At 38.9% G+C, this 21990-nt stretch overlaps 1 protein-coding gene across 4 annotated transcripts; it reads right to left on the bottom strand.

Annotated features, from left to right (window-relative positions):
• Positions 1 to 420: 420 nt before the first annotated feature.
• Positions 421 to 18093, bottom strand: MIOS (meiosis regulator for oocyte development). Of its 4 annotated transcripts, XR_006104732.1 has the most exons (12): positions 17988 to 18093; positions 14937 to 16315; positions 13457 to 13555; positions 12607 to 12864; positions 11273 to 11442; positions 9949 to 10014; positions 9064 to 9222; positions 8586 to 8738; positions 6148 to 6352; positions 4159 to 4288; positions 2273 to 2450; positions 421 to 1017 (listed from the first exon to the last, which is right to left on the bottom strand). XR_006104732.1 is itself a non-coding variant. In XM_042476242.1 (11 exons), the coding sequence occupies exons 2-11, from the start codon at positions 16231 to 16233 to the stop codon at positions 2354 to 2356; spliced, it is 2634 nt and encodes an 877-aa protein (XP_042332176.1). In that variant the 5' UTR covers positions 16234 to 16315; positions 17988 to 18093; the 3' UTR covers positions 2154 to 2353. The 4 variants fall into 4 exon arrangements, 2 of the variants coding, with proteins under 2 accessions (XP_042332176.1, XP_042332177.1); XR_006104733.1 differs by lacking the exon at positions 4159 to 4288; XM_042476242.1 differs by lacking the exon at positions 421 to 1017 and having other exon boundaries at positions 2154 to 2450.
• Positions 18094 to 21990: the final 3897 nt, after the last annotated feature.

Below are 21990 nucleotides of genomic sequence, written 5' to 3'. Positions count from 1 at the left end.
AAGATTCTAATGATTCAGGGCACTTGGACTTATTCATCTATAAGCTATGTATCAGCTGTCATCATAGTAATATCTTATATTTCTTGAATGAGGTGGAATAACCATGTTCACCAAAATTGCAAGTCAACCCAAACTATTTGTTTCAAGAGCAGAATCAGCTGGCTTTAACAGTAATAAAAGGGGATCAAACCCCTCAGACTATAAAAATATATAGCTTTCCAAATATTTGACAACTGACTCTGAACCAAAAACAGTACCTTTACAACACAGCTATTTAACCTTTCAGTACGGATTTAGAGTGTTGCAGTGTTTTTTTGTACAGAAATTTCATGTACACAGATTTTTTTTATCAGGACCATTCCACATCCTCAAAAGGCACATGCATGTGCAATTGCACTCTGAAGTAAACTCAGGCAATTCTTTAGTCAAAATGTGGCTCCTTTTATTTCACAAACAGAATGCCAAGTTACACCTTAACAGTTCATATTTCCATAACACCCTTTTTTTAACATAGGGGAAGACAACCAAGTTAATATCTATGCTCTTAATACTCCAAAAGCAAGGACACAAAAATAAAGTCTATACATTGCTCTTAATGGCTTAAAATTAATTCTAGAAAGAAACTGAAATGTCTGCTGATCTTTTGACAGTATTACAAAAACAATAACAATTTGGATTCTGTGGTATTCTTTTCAATATAGATTAACAATAAAAATATAATTTTGACTGGAAGTTGCCTTTGAGTGAGGCAATCAATAAAGGCCAACACAGATGAGTACATAAAAATAAATGTTTTAATTAGATTTGTTTTTCCCTTTAAAAACCATGTCTGTGTACAAACTGGCTTGGATCCAAAGTGTCCTGTGTAGAAGTGGAAGTTGCTTCCATATGGATATCTGCATGACCAGTTTGATTTTGATTTTCTCCCTCACCACTGCCGTGTTTTAGGATAATCTGATTTTTCAAATGCTGGTTGTTTCCATTCCCCACAAGTAGCTTTTCAAGAAGCACCAGGGACTGTAGTGGAGAAAGGAACAGGAATGTCCAAGTATATATATGTATACAGATTATTGCACATGGTTCTTTGGATCCAGGCTCTTACATTTAAAACACAAAATACAAGATTGTCAGTTAGACAGCCATAATACATCCCAAACGATTACTAAACTGCATTGAAAAGGTGCAAATGAAGTTCAAGTTTCTCGTTATTTATTGAACATTGCTATTATCTGTTTCTCTTCTTTGTACAATTTTACCAGTAAAGAAACTGACATATTGACCTAAATCCTGTTGCTAATCCTAACTAGAGTTGAAACAATGACATTCTCATGCTGACTTGCTAATCAGCAGTTGATTCAGGAGGTCTACTTCAGTCAAGACAATGAATTATTTTATGCAAAAATCAGTACACCAAAGGTCTGGTTGATCAAATTCCTTAAATCCAATTTCTTCCTATTTGGGACATTTTGGTGTACATGAAAGTTTAGTATGAGGAGCCAATATCACAACAATGGCATATTATGAAATCTCATCACCCAAATGTTGTAAATGGATTTTACTGTTCAGTCTGTTCTTCACTGCATGTTATACTCTGAAATTTTCAGATGAAACTGCCCTTTTCAACTACAATGAAATCTTTCATGTGAGTCTAACTTCATAGAATCATATGGGTGTTTGCAATTCACAATAATACAGGCATACAGGTTAGCCCTGGTTTTTCAAATTCTGGGTATTTCAGATAACTCTGTGCAGTCCATTCATTTTCCATTTGCTACTTTTAAACTCATAATTTTTCATGCTGCCATTCAAATAAGAACCTCACTATTCATACAAATTACACAATGACTTAATTCACCTAAAGATTGTCTTAGGAATGTCACCCTGCAGAAAAAAATCCCTATTGTAATTTAAGTCTGAGCAAGAAAATGCTGGTATAAACATTTGTGATTTGTATATAACAAACTGACAGTGCAGCTCAGGACACTTGTTCAAATGTTCATAGAGTCCATAGAACACTGTAAAACTCCAGGTTATCTTGCATGGAAGCCTCAAGAACTCGAACAGTGTAATGCTTTAAAGTCTTCTTGTGAGTGTCTTGCATTTAAATGAAACCTCTAAAGATACTTCTGAAATGTCTTGCTTCACAACCCACTTTGTGACACAGTTGAAGACTCACTCCATCCAGCACGACATGGCCATGCAAACCACACAAAATTGCTGATGTTATAGAATAATTTACTTTTTTATTCTAAGCAAATTATGAGTGACTTACTCTATGGTATCTACTTGGGTTGTGAAGGACATGTATTAGAGGAGCCTCCATTGTGAAAGTCGTTATTTGAGTTCTGTCATTTTATGGTTGGACCATCTCTGCTGGTATGAGGTTCCCGGTGGTATCCAGCTGCATACATTTACATGAACATGCAGAAACAGGGCATTCTGTATGATCCCTGGAGAAGGAAGTAAAGTGGCATTATACCATCTGTCTGCAAATATTTTTGTAAGAAAGAGTTACTACATATTCCACCCACCACATTATTTTATTTAAATCGCATTTTATTTATAACCTGGATGTAGTTTTTCATGCAAAACAAGAATAAAACACTTTGATATTTGATAGGATATTTGATTAGCAGAACAAGATACAAATTATGAAATACAGAGAAGTGTTGAAATGTTTTAAGCTAGATACAAATTTAGTTTTTTTTAACAGAGTTCTGTGCTATTTTGGCATAAATCTGCACACATGAATGGGTCATCTTCACACTTGGCTCATTACAAGTCTCACTTAAAGTCTAGAGCTGTGTTGGCGAACCCGTGGCACGTGTGCCATCTCTGGCACTTGGCTCCTGGTCATTTAGGCTTAATAGTGCAAATCTATTTTACAGAGATGTTCTTCAGGTTATATTTTGGCACAATTGTTACTTTAGTGTTCCTCTTTAGCTTTACCCTAATTTTTGATATTAGCAGTTCATAGTTTATGCCACAATTTGCTCTTGGTCTTGTTTCTGTAGAGAGAATGGACCATCTCCAATTTCTGCTTCCAGTGAAACAAATTTTAGAAGCTTTTTTGAAATAAACGTCAAGTAAAACAATGCTTAAAGCTTCCACAGCATGTCACCTGGCATTTACTATAAAAAGAATGAGACATTTTATCCTAGGAATCCTTATCCTGCAGAGGTACAAACTAAAGCAGTACAGCAGAAATCAAATAGTTTAAAAAGCCATGTGAGGAGATTCAGGAAAAAAGGTGCTTTAAGACTGAAATTTCACCAATCGAGGGGAGAACTGCACTCCAAAAATCCTCCAAGGAATGCAATTTTCCCTTTAAAGACTATTTTAGGTGTGATGGAGACATGTTTTTCGTCTCAAATAACCCCTTCCCCCCAAAAAAAAATCCCACTGTCTTCCTGTTCTCCAGGGCCATATGCTTTACTTATTAAGATCCAAGGGACTATAAAAACCTGGGCTTGTTTCTTAAAGAGTCCTCTGTGACAAATACAAGCAAAGGGAATTGTTTGTGATATGGCACAGTGATCTTCTCATCACAGAAGAGAAAAAAGCAACTGTTCCCAAAGGTCTTACACAGGATGTTGGTTGGGAGATGCCTGAAGCAGTCCTCTGTATTCTAACCTTTGGACTTAAAAGAATCAATACCTAACATTTTGAAATTCTAGGAAATTTTAATGCCTGCATTTGTAGACGTACCATAAAACATTACATTATACTCTTACAACATTAAACTCAAGAACAACAGATTGATAAATACCTTCTAAATACCTTTCTTTCTTTCTTAAAGCATGACTTTTTGTTCAGCTTAATGATAATGTTATGCTTTAAGGACTGCCTTTCCTTTGTTTTGCATTGGAAAAAATACAAAGTTTTAAAACTTTATATATTTTGGAAAGTCAGCAAATTTTTATTCAATGTATCAAAATCACTACTATTAGAATTAGAAACACATTTAATTTGCTAGTATATCTGAACACTCCTAGGGCTTCGACTTCCACTGTCAGTGCTACTGTAGGAATATGTTGTGTATACATTGTATTTTGCTGTTGTGTTGTGGTTTAGAAGTCTCTAGATGGATAGATGAAGAAAATATATGGCCATCAAGGCCCAATAGTTTATGCAACAAATTCACCTTCGTTTCCTTACCTGAACCAGCTAAGCATGTGTCCAGCATGACCACCATGCCTACAATTGTGACACCAAGTAAACCAGTTGTTGAACTGAGCTAATTTCTTGTCCTTGCTGAGGTCCACCTTTTCATCTGATTTGGATCCTCCTATGTATAAGAAAATTTTCAGTGCATTTGCTTTCACAGTAATACAAATTAAGTTACATGTTTGAAATTTAAGTCTGAAGTTAGAAAAACTGTATGGCTGGAAAAACAAATATACCATGAAATAATTGTGAGGCAAAAAAGCACTCTAGAAGTTAACATTTAAGATGGTCAAACATTTCAGGCTCTAAGTAATTAGGTAGTGTAGATTTTTAAACAGGAAGTAACTATATTATTATTGGTAAATTAATTATATTTCAAGTAGTTCTAGTTGTTATTAGAACTACCTGGCTATAATAAAATGAACTCAAGCTTGGCGTTAGGATGTGAAAGAAAATAATACAGGTCCCTTCAAACATTAGCCACATTCTCCTGGACACAACTCTGGGCCTGGATGCTCAGGGTTTCAGCAGCGGCCAAGAATGCATCTGCAGTTAAAACTAATGCACCAGCTGTACCTGTTCCTTGCCGTATTTGGCTACAGTGATACATGCCTTGATTATATCCTGTTTGGACTACTGTAACACATTCTGTGTGGGGCTGCCTTTGAAAACTCTTCAGGAACTTCAGTAAGTTCAAAATGCAGTGGCCAGAATGCTGACTGGGGCCAGTTATAGGGATCATGTAACTTCCTTGTTGAAACAGATTCACTGGCTACCAGGCACAATTCAGAGTGCTGCCCATAACCTATAAAGAGCTATATGGATTAGATTCAGGCTATCGGAAAAACCATGCCTACCCATGAACCTGCAGGAACTCGTAACACCTTCAGGGGAAGGCTTTTTCTCAGATCTGCTACCATCACAGGCTTGCTTGATGAGGACATAACACAGAGCCTTCTCTCTGGCTGCTTCTAACCTCTCAAACCCCCTCCAGCAGGAGGTTAGGTTTGCCCTCTCCCTGCTTTCCTTTTGCCAGCAGGCAAAAGCCTTTTTAAGCAGGGTTTTTATATGTAATCATACCAGGGAAACTTTTTATTGGGGTGCTTTTTTTAACTTTTGTATGTTTTTAAATAATTTTGTATTGCTTTAATTGTGATGATTTTATTTTTAAAACTGCATCAACAGATTTCAATTGACTTCCTTTGTTGAGCCACCTTGGCTCCCACTTCAGGAGAAGTGCAACATAGAAATAAAATAAACAATAAATAAACAATTTCCTACATTTACAGCAGAGATATATAATGCATGATTCTATGTATAGTTACATTATAACAGGTACATGTAATTGACAGATGAGCCTGTAGCCAAAGAATTGCAGAACTAGTTCTGCACTTCCAAACCAGCGGAGGGTTTGCTGCTTGGTAAATGGCTTTTTAAAAACACATTTAAAGTGGTTTCTGCATCTGAATGCAGGCCTGCTTACTTAAGGCAAAAAAAAAGTCAAAATATTTCCTAGGTATACCAAAACCCTACAACAACACTTGAAGTAGCTCTTTGGATTTTAGCCACAGTCTACATTCTTTTCAGGACCTGCACCTAATATGTTAAACTCTTCTAAGAATTCAAGGATCCTTGTTATTAATTCAGGTGTTCACTTGAAACCAGGAGCACCCGCTCTTTCTATGCCAGGCTGCTAGCAGTAAAATAAATTTGTTCACTTGTCTGCAAACATTATGAATAAGCAAACAAGCAGAAGGGAACATGTGGCTTAGGAGAAGACATTCTTGAAAAATGGATTTAAGGAAAGCAAAACACTAACAAAAATGGAGTGGAAGCTGATAAAATGAAGAGCAAAGCCATTTATGAGAATCTGATTTTAAGAACATGTCCTTCAAATAAAATATAATGTAAAAACAAAAGGTGAAAAACATGCATGTAGTCTGAATTAAGTGGATGAATTTAATAAAATGTGAGCCATACCAGGGCAACTAGAAACTGGAGTGCCCATATTTATTAGGCAAAGTGCACAGCGAGGAAGAGGCTTGCGGCAACCAGGACAACTTGTGACTTTCGACTTGGTTGGGGATCCACTTACACCATACTGACTGAAACCCCGGCCTTGATGTGGAATGGTTGAGCAGCTGTAGGAGATTGATTTTCCGCAAAAGTTGCAACTTACAAATACCTTGGGGACAAAAATATATATGCAAGAGCTCAATTGTAATGTATAAGTTATGCAACAATGATGTTTACACATACTCATGTATGTATGTATACAAGAGTAAATCAGTAATTTATTCATGAACCCTTTTCTCAGATGATACATCAACAGAGCATAAGCTCTGGCAGGTTTTACCAAACTTATGAGGCTTTTAGGCCAACTCTAGAAATGACACTGTGTGTCTGTCACCTGAGAGGCAGATGACAAATTTTCCAGAGCCACTGCATGAAAATCTTGCATTGTATATCACTGGTAAGACCATTGAGCTAACCACAGTCTTTGAGGCTGTGGTTACAACAATTAGAGATGGTTTAGTACCATGTTAAAAAACTAATTCATCTTCATGAATGCTTCTTCCTAGATTTATTCTAGCATGCAATAAAGACAAGGATGAAAAGAAGAGCCATTTCATTGCCCTCCTGCCATGACTATTTTCTGCTTCATTCTTTCCCCATTACATTATGTCTTTTTTAGATGGTCAAACCTGTGGATGGGAGCAGTATTTTTACTGTTTATTGATAGTTCCCTGAGCTTTTTTAAGAGGAGAGATGGGATACTTCAAATAAGCAAAATTAGAATTACTTTCAGGCAGCTGCACGAATGAGATTATTTCATGTCCAAGTACTTTGGCTTAGTTACATTTGAGGAATTAGGTCAGAGGTGCACAACATCCTGAATTTTAGAATTTAATATGTATTTTTAGTATTTTCAAGGTATGGATGCTCAAATCCATGGATATGAAGGGCTGACGGTATTTATTGAGGGCATTTATACTCCATCCTTCAGCCAAGAATTGGACAAAGTGGCTTATAAATTGTTAATTTGACTATTTGCTGCCCTCAGGCAATCCATTTTAAATCCATTAAACATTATTGTATGAACTGCAATAAATTTGGGATTAAAATTAACTCAGTACAGAATAGATTGTGATCATTAAAGTTATTTTTAATTAATTATAGTTCATTCTTATATGAACTTTGGCAACCATAAACTTTATGTTAAGGCTATTATGTTAGAGCAGCATGGTTATTAATTAAGAAAGAGTTGTACAGACAGTAGTAGTGGTAGGAGTAGCAGCCAAAGAAAGGCTTGTTATTCCTATTGACTGTTAAAATGCTTTGAAACTCTTGTGAAACTAAGGTTTCTGCTTGACTGGAAATTTATAGGTAATTGACGTTGGTGTATTGGTAAATTTATTGAACACTTTCCCCAAGAATGGGGAAAAAATGTGTGCCCTCCCAAAAGTTCCCACTCTTTTTTGGATGAAAGAACATCCCCCCCAACAAACTCATTTGTCATTTCTGAAAACTTCTGGAGCATTTGAAGTACTCAGAGCACTCTTGTATACATTTACTCCACCTTGAAATTAGTCTTACAAATTCAGAAGTTGCAACTGAGAGTGGTAACCAGAAACTATGAGTTTAAAGGGGCATTAAAAGCAGCAAGAGAAGTGAACACAGTAAGGCATCCAAGGAGGAAATTCCAGGCACAAGGAGCAGCAAAACAAAATAATTGACATCGCATGAGGGAGCTATAGACCTTTGGATAACTGATGGTGATGGCACCAAACAAGCGAACCTCACACAAAGAAGGAATAAGGCCATGGCAGGCTTTGAAAGCAAGGACAATTTGTACAGGGCCTGGGAGTTGACATTGTGAGGATCTAAGGGATGAAGTCATACAGCAGAATGACACAACACTGAATCATCTGGGCCCAGAGCACATCAAGGACATGAATGGATGATGAACAATGGAAGACCAGCATGAAGAATGCAGTAGTCAAGGTAAAATATGACCAGGGCAAAGAGTATCTTTTTTAAGCTTTAGATTTTATGAAAAAATTGGTAGACTGTTTACTTGAACAAAAGGCCCTGTTAATTATGAGTATTGGCAAAGAGAAATATACCATATATAACTGGATGTTCCCATTTTGCTACCAAATGCCTGCTGCAAAAAGTCCTAAGAATGGTACTTTGAGGTGATAATTACTCTGCTTTGACTAACGGTCGATACTGGCAAGAGTTAGCAGGACTAAAAAACAGTAAGATGGCAAAGTCCTTGATGTCTTTATGTTTACAATGGAAATCAAGCAAGCCACTTTGAATTGTGAAACCTCTAAGTGTTGAACAACACATGCCTTTTTCTGTGCCTTGTCTGGAATTAATGATACATTTAGAAAAGTTAGAAAAACACACACCTGTGCTAAAGGTTTGGAGCTGGGATCCAGTTTACTGCGATGGATGTCAAATTCTGCTCGTTTATGCCAAAACCTCCATGCATCTAATAGATTACGGTAGTTTTCAATCCAATATTGAACCCGTTCATCTTTAAGTACATCAGAGGGAGAACCCTAAAAAGACAGAAATGTATCAAGTAACAAGATACACAAATAGAATGGACTACTCTAATGAAATGCCATTTTTGCCAAAAGAAAATAAAATGGAAACTGGGATAAAGTTTTCAGTGGGAAATGCTTTGCTTCTAAGTTATTTTACAAACCAATTCATCTGTAACTTCCCCAGGTATGAAAATAATTTTAGACAGATATGTTTTAGGAAAAAAACAGAATGACACTGCAAATGCTTCATGGGCAAAATGAAGAAGTAGACTGATGTATGATAAATATTAATAGAAATGGGATTTTCATAAATGTTCATTAGTTCAAAGATACCAACCTGTAGCATACAGTAGCTTGCTGTCTGAACGTCTCCTGTTCTATCAACATAACTTTCCATTAAGTCTACTCCATCCTTTGTGAGTCCTGTCAGTAGGATTCCTTCAAGGTTCCCAGCTTCTTTCATTTCATTGGTTAGTTTTTCAATGAATCTGTTCAGCTACAAGAGGGGGAAAAAGGATGAGCTACCACATTCTGTGGCTCTTACCCTGGAATTCCACATCAAAATTAAAAATTGAAGAAAGGATCACTGCCACATCAAGATTCTGACTGCTATATCTAATTATCAGTATTTAGCAACACATGAAATATTATCTTCCTTGTATACTCAGTCTTTAAATGTTTTCAACAGGGTACCAGATACTAATTCCTTTTAAAGTAACAATTCCACAAAAATTTACTAACACACCCATGATGCCTCATTTGTATTGTTCCAGTAGCCTGGAACAGGGGTGAACAACTTGTGGCTTTTCAGATGTTGTTCAGCTGTAACTTGCAGCCATCCCCAGGACTGATAGAAGTCACAGTCCAAAAGTATCTGGGGGATCAAAACTTGCCCACAAGTTTTTAATAAAGAACCACCAACTTCTCTGTTTAATATTCTTACTTCTACACTAGTTGTTGAAAAGTAATTTTTATTTTGCCACTGGAAAATGTCCTTTTACAAGAGAAAAGGTCTTAAAATAATACCATTAGTTCTTGCTCCAGCTGTGTATTATGCTTAGGAATGGTATCAAATTCCTTAGCATGGCAACACTCTTTGCTTCCCTACCAAGAGAATGACAAACATCCAAGTTTGATACAGCTACTGCTACTCAAGCCATTGTACTTCCTAAAGGCAATCAGGAGTAAAGCAGGAAAATAATGTCAGATCTTATCATCTCACCTGGGCATCAGTCAGAAATTTGCAAGCAAATGCCACTCTGTCTCGTACAGCTACATTACTTTCATACTGAAAAAAAATAAACATGTCAGCATTAGACTTTTTTTAAAAAATATGACAATTCTAATTTACATTATGATAAAGTACATTCAACTTTTAAAAAATGGACATGTTATTTAAAGTGATCATTCCTGAAAATCACTTTACTTTCTTTCTAGTTGCTTGCCCATTGGTCTGTTGTATCAGTTCACTCCAATTTCTCAGCACTTCCTCACAACTCTGAAATCACTCTCAGGAGCAGTTTGCCATAGGGTGGGATAACTGTTGGTAGGGTGAGTAACTGCAAATGGGCGAGACCCAATTTTCACCCCTGGATCCCACCAATGGGTTACACCAGTGAACCTGATGTGACAGAAATGCTATTTTGTGATTTGCATTTCAGTCTAAAATGATTTTTATTTTTTGCTTCAGAAGGTTGGGGAGGCCTTGAGGGGGCAGCTGTTTTGAAAGAGTTTGGTGCAAAAAATGCCTAACTTTTTTAATAACTGTATGTGTGGGGCGGGGGGTCAGCACAGGCCACATGCGGCCCACATGTCACTCTTTGAACACTGTGAACTAAGGGAAAAACACACATCCTTAGCAAGCACTTTCTCAGTACCTCTGTTCTGGAGTTCCCATCCACATTCTGTATGACAGATGCCAACCTTAACAGTGTCTCAGCCCCTGTTAAAGCTTACTGTCTTAGCCAAGCATTTGCTGACATTACAGTCAGCCCTCCTCATAGGCGGACTTGCCTTCCGCAGCTTTGAGTTCATGCGGAAGGCAAGCCCCATTAGAAGTAATGAGGTGTATACCCGTGCCATGCGCCGTGTGCACATGCCTAATTCTTTCCTATGGGGCTTGAGAATAAGCTATTTTTCCCATATGCGGGAGAGTCCAGAACGGATCCCCCACGTATTGAGAGGGCAGACTGTAGTACCAAACTTACTGAGGCTTGGCGGGGGATTACTACAGAGATTTCTGCAATATTATAATTGTTGTTTTAATTATTTTTGTAAAATTCATTAAAATTCACCTTGAAATTTTGATAATTGATGAGCAGTGCATAAATATATTATACAAGGACACTTTAACTTTCAACACCTCATTTTCTCCTACGTATTTCAATAACGTTTCCACAATATGTTGTTTCTTGAAGCCTGCCTAAGCCAACAAGTTCTCTTAACACATGAACTTTTAGATCAAGTTCCCAAGTTGCATAAGTACCACAGATTTGCTACTACACATATTTTATCAAAGCAGATATCACTAATTAAAAATAGCTTACCAAAACCCCATCATAAGAACCCGATTCACTTGTCAGAAAAGCAAACATGGCACACAGGTATGGGTTGTTGAGCTGTAACCTTAGAGTGCTACACATCTCCCTCCACAAGGAGTTCTTTTCATCTGTGTAACCTGACAGTGCCATGGCCACAACGTTGAGATTTAGATCACCTGCATTGCAAAAAACAAAGAGAGCACAGTAATCAAATTTAAATTCTACTTGGCAAATTCTGGAGCACATTTTGAAAATACAGCTGGGTTTTGTTAGTATTTTAAGGATCCATATTCTCTAAGGAATCCCTAGGTACTCAAGGAATAGTAGAAAAAAGCCAATGTCATCAATTTTAAAACAGAATTCATGCTTATGAATTTATTTATTTGCCATCCTTCTCCCAGGATGACACGCAAGGCAGCTTCCAAAACAACAAATTAGAAAATTTTCAAAAGGTTTAAAACCAAGCGCACACAAACATACAAAAAAGATAGTGGCACTACTCCTACATCATGAAGAGGAATCCTTTTGCCAAGGTAAGTTTTCTTTACAGAGAAAAGTAACAATATCTACATGGACTGTTTCATACATTTAACACTTTGCTCATGCGAAACAACTGCTGCTCAGAATAGCTGATCAGAAGACTTAAATACTGTACAGCATAAAATAAATGCAGTAGTTGTGCTGAGGGTTTTCTGGTCTCACTCCTCACATCACTGTGATCTCATTTATGGAGCAACAGGCTTGTGACAGCCATCTATCTGTTCCAGTTACTGACTATATGGGTTTGGAATTTGCCATTTTCTTTAGCAGAGTGGACTGGTTCATTGCTCTTGGGATCCAACCAGTATGTAACGGCTTCTCTGGATCCAATCCATTATGCAACAATTGTAAAATTGTAAAAAAAAATATGTTAAAAAGAGATGTAAAAATTGTCTCGTATTTGATCTTGAATTATATATAAGAGCAGAAAAGGTTTGCAGGCCAGATGGAAAGCCCACATGGGCCAGATGCCCCCCTCATAGGCCAGAGACTCTCCATCCCTGCCCTAATGCAAAAAGCTCCTAATGCTTTTTGCTCTGCCGGCAAGATTGCATAGTGCCATAATAGGTGAACAAAATTCAATTCTTTTGTGTCTGGAAGTAATCCTTTACATTTGGTGCAATAAAACAGCCCTTCTATGAACAAAAGGCATTGCTTGCATGTAGAAAGACTTACTTCAATCTAATCCTTTCTAAAGCCTAAGATAATATATGATTAGTTAAGAGAGATAAGCAGACATAAAGAAAATGCAACAAGAAGAAACCCATCCTTCAAAAGGAACATGAAATCAGAATAGATACCTTTTCCAGAAGAAGCTCCTTTGTTCAGTATCTGTATTGCTCGTCGGATGTCCAAGTTGAATAGGGCTACAGCAGCAGCTCGCTCCCAGTCTCCTTCTTGTTCCAAGGAATGTAGAAAGGGTTCCACATCCAAATCTGTGCCTTTCTTTATCCACCCACAAAGCTGTAAAGCCAATGACCTTTCTTCACTCAGATACTGAATAATATCTGCCTGCCTGTCAGATCCACTCCTGCTGTGCCTGAGGTTCTCTGTTGTTCCTGCAGAAAAATGATCCCAGTTATTTAAACAAAGCATTTTTTTAACATTCAGAACTACAACTACTATACCAGACTCTTGTGCTTATTGTACTAAGCATATACCACTGATTGCTCATGCTTTTATTAATACTTCAGGAAATGACATTTTGTTACTAACAAGAGAACAAATGCTGCTAAAGAAATGCTGCTACTAAAAATTATAGGGTGCTGTTTTCATTTGGGCCTCACTATTGTGGGCTTTAAAAACTCATTTTTGATAAAGAAAATATCTTATTTCCTGTCAGGCATCTGGGTATAAACTGACCTATAATGTTGGCTTGGAATTATCTGGCCAATCAGTGTGTCATATGAATTAAGCGGTAGTTCAGAAAATGCACTCTGAAAAGACAGAATTCCATAGACAAAAAGGAAGGTTTTTTTTTTTAAAGGTCATATGCATGTACACTGAACTCTGCCTCAGTGAATCTCATTCAATCCTTCCTGTCCCACAACAAACCCACAGGGTAAATTGGGGAAAGGCTTAGCAAAGCCATTTAACAACCAAAAAGACTTGGCATGTTTTCAGATACCAGATCAGTCAAGATGTACTTACCCATAGATGTTTTCACTATCGATTTGATGCCTGCGTAAACTAAGGATCCTTTATTTCCTGTGCATTTCTGATCCATATCATCGTTATACTGTTTCATAAGTATTTCAGATATAGGAAATATGGTACATTATTAACATGGGTGGGGGCGGGGGGCAAAAGGTGTGCAGCTGGATCCATGGTTTTGGAGATTCCTGGATTTGACCTATCTGAACTCTTGAAAAACCAAGTATGGCTGTGATTTAAAGAGCTGCCTATACCTACACAAGTAACCTTTGGGCTGGCCCTTCCCTGTGGACCGCCCCACCATCACCCCCAGTAAAATGCTGACACTCACATTAAGGGGTGAAACAGACCGCCCCTTTGCGCTGGCTTCCAGCTGCCCAGCTACCCACATGTGGGCCAGCTTCCAGGCATCTTGGGGGTGTGGTGGTTACACGCCGCAAGCCCCCAATGTGCCAGGAAGCCACCATGGCACTGTGGAAGAGCCACTAAGGGGCAGTTGAAAAAGCCAGTGCCACAGTGGATTGGTGCCATGGCATGCAGCTCCCACATCCCCAATCCATCTTTGGGTGGGGCGGCTTCACACCATCTATTTTGGCCCTATATCTCACATTGCTTACAATGCCTGATTAACTTTAAAAATTAGGTTTGGGCTAAAGGCAAAGTGCGAAGTGGTCTGTTAAAAAGGATTAAATTTTTTATTTTTATTTCATATCAAGCCAAGGATAATATATTCTTTGGCCAAATTGTTCTGAAAACAGAAGCCTAACTAACGTTTGTTAATAGGCTGGTTTTGCTCAGACTTTATTAATATTGCTCTTTCACCTAACAATTTAAAACATTCTGCATGACTTCTCTGGAACACTTATTCTAGTGTGGCATTGAGGTTTTTATTTCTTTGGATATTTCATTCACTTGAATTATAAATTATATGGTCCTATCTGGCACAACCTACAGAATAAAGCAATAAACCTAATAAAGTATACATAATAATGAACATCATAAAGAACACATTCCAATAACATTCACATTTATGTATCGCACAGGCAATATTATCTATTTAAATGAACAAATGTTCATTTAAATGAACTGAATGTAAAGGTAATCTGCAAAAAGTATCCTACCTTGACCCTACTCTGCACCAAATCTCTATGTCCTTGATATCCCCCTCTCTCATTTCACTACCTCCACCTTCTTTCCATTCAGTACCACAAATGCCAAGATCAACACTACCAAGGTGCTTCTGTCAATGCTATTTATTCCTGGTGATTGCCTGGCTCCCTTTTACCTGCTTGTAATTTAGGGCTATCCATACCTGCCATCTTTCATTCACACCTGGTATTCTTGAGAAGCAGAAAATAATGTATTGCAACAATGCAGGCAAGGGAATGTCATTTTTACTTTTTAGGCATAAAAAGTCTGCCTAGCAAGGCATTATGCAGGGCTTTTCCAACATACCAAACATTATTTTAAAGGATATAGTGCAGAGTGTACCAAAGCGACTTCAGTTGTGGGTCTTCATTTCCAGCTAGAACATGGTTTCTCCAGACCTGTTCCGTGTCAAGGCCATACCTGGATAAAGCTCTTAGACGCATTTTGGTGGCAATGTCTTTTTCCAAGGAACTTGCCTCCCCTTCCTCTGTGCATTCATACAAGTGTCTCCCGCATGCCCACATTAAAGAAGTGACTGGGCTCCATGCCAAGGAGATCCTTTCAAACACAGTGAAGTCAGACATAGTCCTACTGGGAGTCACAACTACCATGCGATTTTGATTTGTAGGATGCCATGCAAAGGAAGCAATATAGTGTTCACAAGGCTGCACACTTCTTTCAATGATTGTAGGTTCAGTTTCATCCCCTATAGGTGTAGGAGTGTGCTGCATATCATAGAGCTTGATGATGTTACTATCCCTGGTTAAAGTAGCCAGTAATCCAGTTCTAGTAGGACACCATGCTACTTTTGTTAAAGGTTTCGGTTGTTCTGTTAGGGTTAACACAGGTTTTTCAAATTTTCTAAGGTCCCATATGGCCACTTGACCTTCATAGAAGGAAGCTACACGATCATGGAAGTATGGATCAACAGTTACACCCTGAACAGCCTTGGTATTCACAAACATTTTTTGGCTTGTATTCCTAAGGTCAAAGATAGCCAGGTTTCGGTGCATTCCAGCTAAAAGAAGTTTCTGATCCCGTGGAAGCCAACAAAGAGAAAGGCAAGCATCATTCTGCCCCAATTCATAAAGCGGTTTGGTTACAACCAGTCCTGCTTCAGTATCTCCAGCCGACAGCTTTACTTTCTCAGTAGTAATTGGAGTTTCTGGAGTATATTTGCTACTGATGTCCCAGATAAGCACTGAAAAGTCAGCCCGGTGTTTATCCAGGCCAGCAGCAAGCCAATTACTGTCTAGCGGATTCCATGCTAGAGTGTTACATTGTCGTGCATGTTTTGGAACAAACTCTTTTCCTATCAAATCTTTGCACTTTGAGTTGTGATCTTGGCCGAGACTAGTAAGCACAACTCGACCATTGGCTTGCCCAACTGCCAGAAGACATTCAGGATCATACTTAGGATACCAAGCTACACATTTCAGATATGGAGTGTCTGAATTGATGGACAATAGGGTGGCTGTAGTTTCTTCAGATAAACGCAGTGACCCTGCTTTGAGTTCTGAACTTACAGCAGATTCAATGTGGTAGAGACTGAGTTCTGAATCACATACAACAAATCTATCCACATGGTGGGGAGCCCAAAGAATGTCAGGTTTGGAGCCACTCATGTCTGCTATGGCAAATGGACACAAGTACTTAAAAGTGTAGTTGGAAGAACAGAGCTGTGCTCATTCATATGGACACTGTTTTCTTTAAAAAGAAAAGAAAGAAAATATTAATGTTACAAGACCTCAAATATGCTTTCAGCTTCAAAGGATATTTCAGTATCACTCAGATTTCTCCCTCCTCAACTTCGCAATATAAATAAATGCAAGAAAAGACTAATGCAGTTACATTTCTCATACTTTACTATTGTGTATATTCTCTGTATTTTCTCATGTGTGTGTGTGCGTACATATGGGCACACACATTCAACTTGCCTATTTATTTATGGCAACCCATTCCACAGGATTTTCTTAGGCAAGGAATCTAGTGGGATTCTGCTAAATAAGAGATACAAAGGTAGCGGGAGTGGAGCCCCTTTTAGGACAGACAGCTATAATGTCCACCCACCTTCTCCTGCTGTGCTGTGTGCCCCTTCAAGCTGCTTCTGACTTATGGTGACCCTATCATGGGATCTTCTTTCAGGGCTGGGGAGTAGTGGTGATTTGGGGGTTACTCCATGTCCTACTTCAGAGTAAGATATTTTTTTCTTAATGTTACTCCTATTCCTACTCCTGTAAAAACCTCTTATTCCTTTACTCCTTACTCCTACTCCCCCTTTCCTGGGGGAAAGCCCCAGTTGCTTTGCAAGGCTGGCATGTGTGTTTGTGTAAGTGTCTCTATTGGCCTCCCAGTCCCTTCCCCAGTGTAATATAATAAAATTGTTATTTAGTGTTTGGATGTACAATATAGCAACAGGCGTATGGAGTAACAAATATATTCTGCTCTATTCTGCTTTGGTCAGGCTTCATCTGGAATACTGTGTCCAGTTCTGGGCATCACAATTCAAAAAGGATGTTGAAAATCTGGAGCGTGTCCAGAGGAGGGCGACCAAAATTGTGAAGGGTCTGGAAACCATGTCCTATAAGGAATGATTTAGGGAGCTGGGTATGTTTAGCCTGGAGAAGAAATGCTTAAGAGGTGATATGATAGTCCTGTTTAAATATTTGAAGGGATGTCATATTGAGGAGGGAGCAAGTTTGTTTTCTGCTGCTTCAGAGACTAGAACACGGAACAATGGATGCAATCTCCAGGAAAAGAGATTCCAGCTCAACATTAGGAAGAACTTCCTGAAAGTAAGGGCTGTTGAATGGTAGAACACACTCCCTTGGAGAGTGGTGGAGTCTCCTTCTTTGGAGGTTTTTAAACAGAGGCTGTTGGGGATGCTTTGATTTTGAGTTCCTGCATGGCAGAATGGGGTTCAGCTGGATGGCCCTTGGGGTCTCTTCCAACTCCATGATTCTATGATTCCACTCCAGTAAAAACCTCTTACTCCTTTACTCCTTAATCCTACTCCCCAGCATTGCTTTCTTGGCAAGCTTTGTTGAGAGGGTCTGGTTTTGTTTTTGTTTTGCCATGGCCATCCCCTCTGAGGCTGAGAGAGTGTGACTTGCCCAAAGGTCACCCAGTGGGTTTCTATGGCTGAACCTCAGCGGTCCCCAAACTGTATGCCATTTATAAGAGATTTTGGACTTCAACTCCCAGAAGCCTCAGCCATGTTAGCCAATACTGAAGGATTCTGGGAGCTGAAGTTCAAAATTCCCTTAAAGGGCAGAGTTTTGGGGAGCACAGAGTCGCAGTCTAAGCCACGCTGGCTCTCCCCACTTTCAGCCCACTCCAGCAAAAACCCTGGAAAGCAGGGAGCCCTGGAGATACTCACCCACGAAGCCCAGCCGGGAACAGGAGGAGGAACAGCAGCAGGGAAACACCTCTCCCAGAAAGAGAGTGCCTCTGCAGCACCCACTTCCGGCTTTGGAGAGATTGGCCACTTCCGGTGTAACAAGGAATTGTGTCCCACAGGGGAGGGGTGTTTTTGTGTGGGACTGGGGAAGCTTGGCCCTCCTCCTTCCCCAGGACCTGCCTCCTTCCCTTTCAGAATGTCCTCCATTTTTGAGCAGGACTAAATTATATTTGTGTATTTCATTGGTGTTGCCCGCCTTTCTCTCAAAAGGGACCCAAGGCGGCTCACAGATTTTTAAAAAAACACACACATACAAAACAAAACATTGCAATAAAGTTTAAAACAGCCTTCTGTCCAGAAAGGATGCCAAAAATGTCCTCCCTTTAGAGTAGGACTAAGAAGCATGGATTTACATTTCTATTAGTGCCAAAACACACTGCGGAAATAACCCAGTTTGAGGCCGCTTTAACTGCCCTGGCTCAGTGCTAGGGAATCCTGGGAGCTGTAGTTTGCTGTTGGCACCAGAGCTCTCAGCCTCAGGGGAAGGCAATGGAAAACCACCTATGAAAAATCTTGCCAAAAAACCCCCACGATAGGGTTGCCATAAGTCAAAAACAACTTGAAGACGCACAAAACAACAACGAAAAGCAGCATGGTGTAGTGGTCTGAGCACTGAATTGTGATTCTGGAAACCAGGATTCTAATCCACACTCTCTCAGCCTCAAGCGAAGGCAAAAGACAACCCCCCCAAACAAATCTTGCCAAGAAAACCCATAATATGTTCACTTTAGGGTCATCATAAATTGGAAATGAGTGATATATATATATATATATATATATATATATATATATATATATGATCCCATGACAAAGGGTGGGATATAAATATTTTAATGGTTTAATGGTTTTATCGAACCATTTCCTGTATTGCTATGTACTTTATATGTATTAGCCTACTAACCCCACCACCTTTCCCTTCTCCTTTTATGTCATGTCTTTTTAGATTGTAAGCTTGAGGGCAGGGAACCGTCTAACTAAAAAGATTGCATGTACAGCGCTGTGTAAATTTACAGTGCTTCATAAATAAAGGTTAATAATAATAAATAAGGCGTTTATCACACTGGGACAACTGGAAGTATAAACGGGGTTGATTCCGTGAAAATCGCACATTCGCGACTGAGATTTTCACACAACGCCATGATTAAAGTAACATTACCCCCGGAATATCCCGTGAAAATTGTACATTCGTGATAAAGGTTTTCACACAACATCGCAGTCAAAAATGATTAAAGTGCCATTAACCTGGGATTAACCAGGCAATAAACAGCAACAAATCATTCATGGGGAAATCCTGTGAATGATTTGTTGTTGTTTATTGCCTGGTTATTCTCAGGATAATGACCACTGTGTGTGAAAATCTTAATCATGCTTTAATAGTAATTGCGTGATTTTCACAGGATGAACCCTCTTAAAACTTCCAATTTCCCCATGTGTGATAAACTCCTAAGAACAAGTTTAGGATGTTCATTTGACTTTTAAAGGTTTACTTTTAATTAGTTCCTGAATTAAAAGAAATGCAGTTGGGAGCCACTTGGTGGTGCTCAATTCCACCTTTATACAGTATTTGCAAAAAATAAGAAAAAAGATAAACTTCATATTCATTATGGACCAACAGACAGTAAAGAAACAGTAATTTTCTGACACACTTTGTGACAGGATATCACAATTTGTCTTAAACATCTCAGTATTAAGTCTGCCTGAAAATTATATATGGATTCTCACAAACCCATAGGGCCTGACAATGCAAACTCTCGTGCAACAATTTACAGGTAAAAGCCAGGACATATGTGGATAAGGAACATCTAAAGGTGATCAAGATGCCAAAAGTTATTAATGAGGAAGAACCTATGAGCTAGGAGAGACTACACAAGTTTACTTTTGCCTGAGCCTATTGGAAAAGGCAAGGTTCCACCTTTTCACTTCTTCCTGCCAAGCTAATTGCATGCAAACTGCTTATGCACTTTAAATTTAGGTCCAAAACACACAGAAATAATCCAGTTTGAGACCACTTTAGCTGCCCTGACAAAATTCTGGGAACTACTTTTGTGAGACATTTAGCCTTCTCAGTAAGTTTTGGTGCCACAATAAACTACAATTCCCAAGATTCCCTAGCACTGAGCCAGGGCAGTAAAAGTGGTCTCAAACTGGATTATTTTCATGGTGTATTTTGGACCTTAGTTTCCAGTATTTGAAGTAAAACTGAGGATGAAGAAAGAAAGTGGGAGGAGAGAGAAACTGAGATGTTTTCAAAAGTGGAAAAAGTGAGACAACAGGATTAATTGAACTGTTCCTAGCAATTGAAGACAGTTGGAGGTTTTGCTGTTGTTGGTGTTGGTGTGTGTGCCTTCAAATCATTTCTGATTTATGGTGACCCTAAAGCAAATCTATCATTGGATTTTCTTGACCAAATTTATTCAGGAGGGCTTTCTCATGGGGCATGGCAGTGGAAAAGGGAAACTGCACAGAGTTTATGGCGGACAGTGGAAACAACATCCAAAATTAAGCCTGAGCAATATCTATATTTTAATACTGAGTTGTTACCCCCCAAGGTGGGGGGCCTTGGCCCCCCACCAGCAGTGTCAGGGTCTCCTTTAAATGTTGGGGAATGAATTCGCTCAAAAGGAGACATGCGAGAGGTGGGTAACTTACTGGGATCCTTTTACACCTTTTTATACAAGTACCCGTTGCAAGGAAAGACTCCAGCTTGAAGTAAATAAGATGTTTTTATTTTAAAAATGTGCAAAGAAGCACATAAACATACAAGGACTGATTCAGTCTCAAGATTCACACCACACTACAGTAAAGAAAGTTAAAATGTTGGATAGCAGAAGATTAAGTGTTAAGAAGGGGTATCTTTACCAATCTAGAAGAGAGGGGTCCACTGAAGACTTGGACAGCACCCGAGGTACATCAGGAAAAGTGAACAAAAATTACTGGGGTAAGGGTAGCAGTTATACACAAAAACCTGCCCTCAGGGTATGTGTTGTGTACCCAAAAGCTTTTGATGACTTTCCTGAGGAATGGACAAACTGGTCAGGAAAAGATAATGCACTGATACGATCTGAAATAATCCTTTCATAATCAGATAGGAAGGGGAAATGTAGGGACTTCAAAGAGGAAAAATAGGGTATGATCTCTGCCTGTTTACAAATACCTTTCTTTGTTTCCTCTTCAAGAGGAAAGACAAGCAGAGGCACGTAGGAGGAATGTGGCATATTTAATATAACCCATGGTGCTTGCCCTTTTGTTGCATCTAGGCCTAGCATGCCCTGGTCAGCGTGCCCTCTACACTGGCACATTGCTAGCTACTTTGGGACATCATAATCCCCATAACATGTATCAGGTCATCATCATAACTTCCAGTTATGCTCCATGTTAGATATCAATTATGAAAACCACATATCCAGCTGGATGGGTGGTAGGATATGCTAACATAGTCCAGTTTTCTGAATATTCTGAAAGTAAAATCAAACAGGCATCTCACAGTGGTTCAAGTAGTTGAAGCAACAACACATTGCTGTAGGACTGTAGCTATAACATCCTCTTTCCTGTTTTGGAAAGATCTGTGGCTAGCTTGCATAACTGCACTCTTGTTCTTGCTAGTCACCTACTGTGCGTCTCCACAGGGGTATACATAGAATATTTGTGCTGTATAGCTAAGATTTCTCCATGGATTTCCTGTTCACTGATATAGGCTGATTGTGCCCTTTAAGTCCATTACAACAACCACAGTTTAAAAGACCAAATTACATATGAATATATTTTAAATGGATTGGTTAACAACTCTTTAATCACCCAATTATACAGTGGACCCTTGTTATACGCTGGGGTTTGGTTCCAAGATCCTCTGTGGATAACAAAATCCGTGTATGCTCAAGTCCCATTAGATATAATGACACAGCAAAATGGTGTCTCTTATAAA

The sequence above is a fragment of the Sceloporus undulatus genome, chromosome 6, assembly GCF_019175285.1.
Source record: "Sceloporus undulatus isolate JIND9_A2432 ecotype Alabama chromosome 6, SceUnd_v1.1, whole genome shotgun sequence".
Classification (NCBI taxonomy): Eukaryota; Metazoa; Chordata; class Lepidosauria; order Squamata; family Phrynosomatidae; genus Sceloporus; species Sceloporus undulatus.
The sequence above is the reverse complement of the archived record's forward strand: the minus strand, read 5'-3'. Positions and strand labels throughout refer to the sequence as shown.

What these genes read in the sequence shown, in the direction of transcription:
- MIOS (XM_042476242.1), bottom strand. Translation starts at nt 16,233, where the DNA reads ATGAGTGGCTCCAAACCTGACATTCTTTGGGCTCCCCACCATGTGGAT. An exon ending in GCTTTGGTACACTCTGCACT is followed by an intron (nt 13,556 to 14,936) that starts ATATCCTTTAAA and finishes TATCTGAAATAC; the next exon opens with TTATGAAACAGTATAACGAT. An exon ending in GTTCTTATGATGGGGTTTTG is followed by an intron (nt 10,015 to 11,272) that starts GTAAGCTATTTT and finishes ATTTTTTTTCAG; the next exon opens with TATGAAAGTAATGTAGCTGT.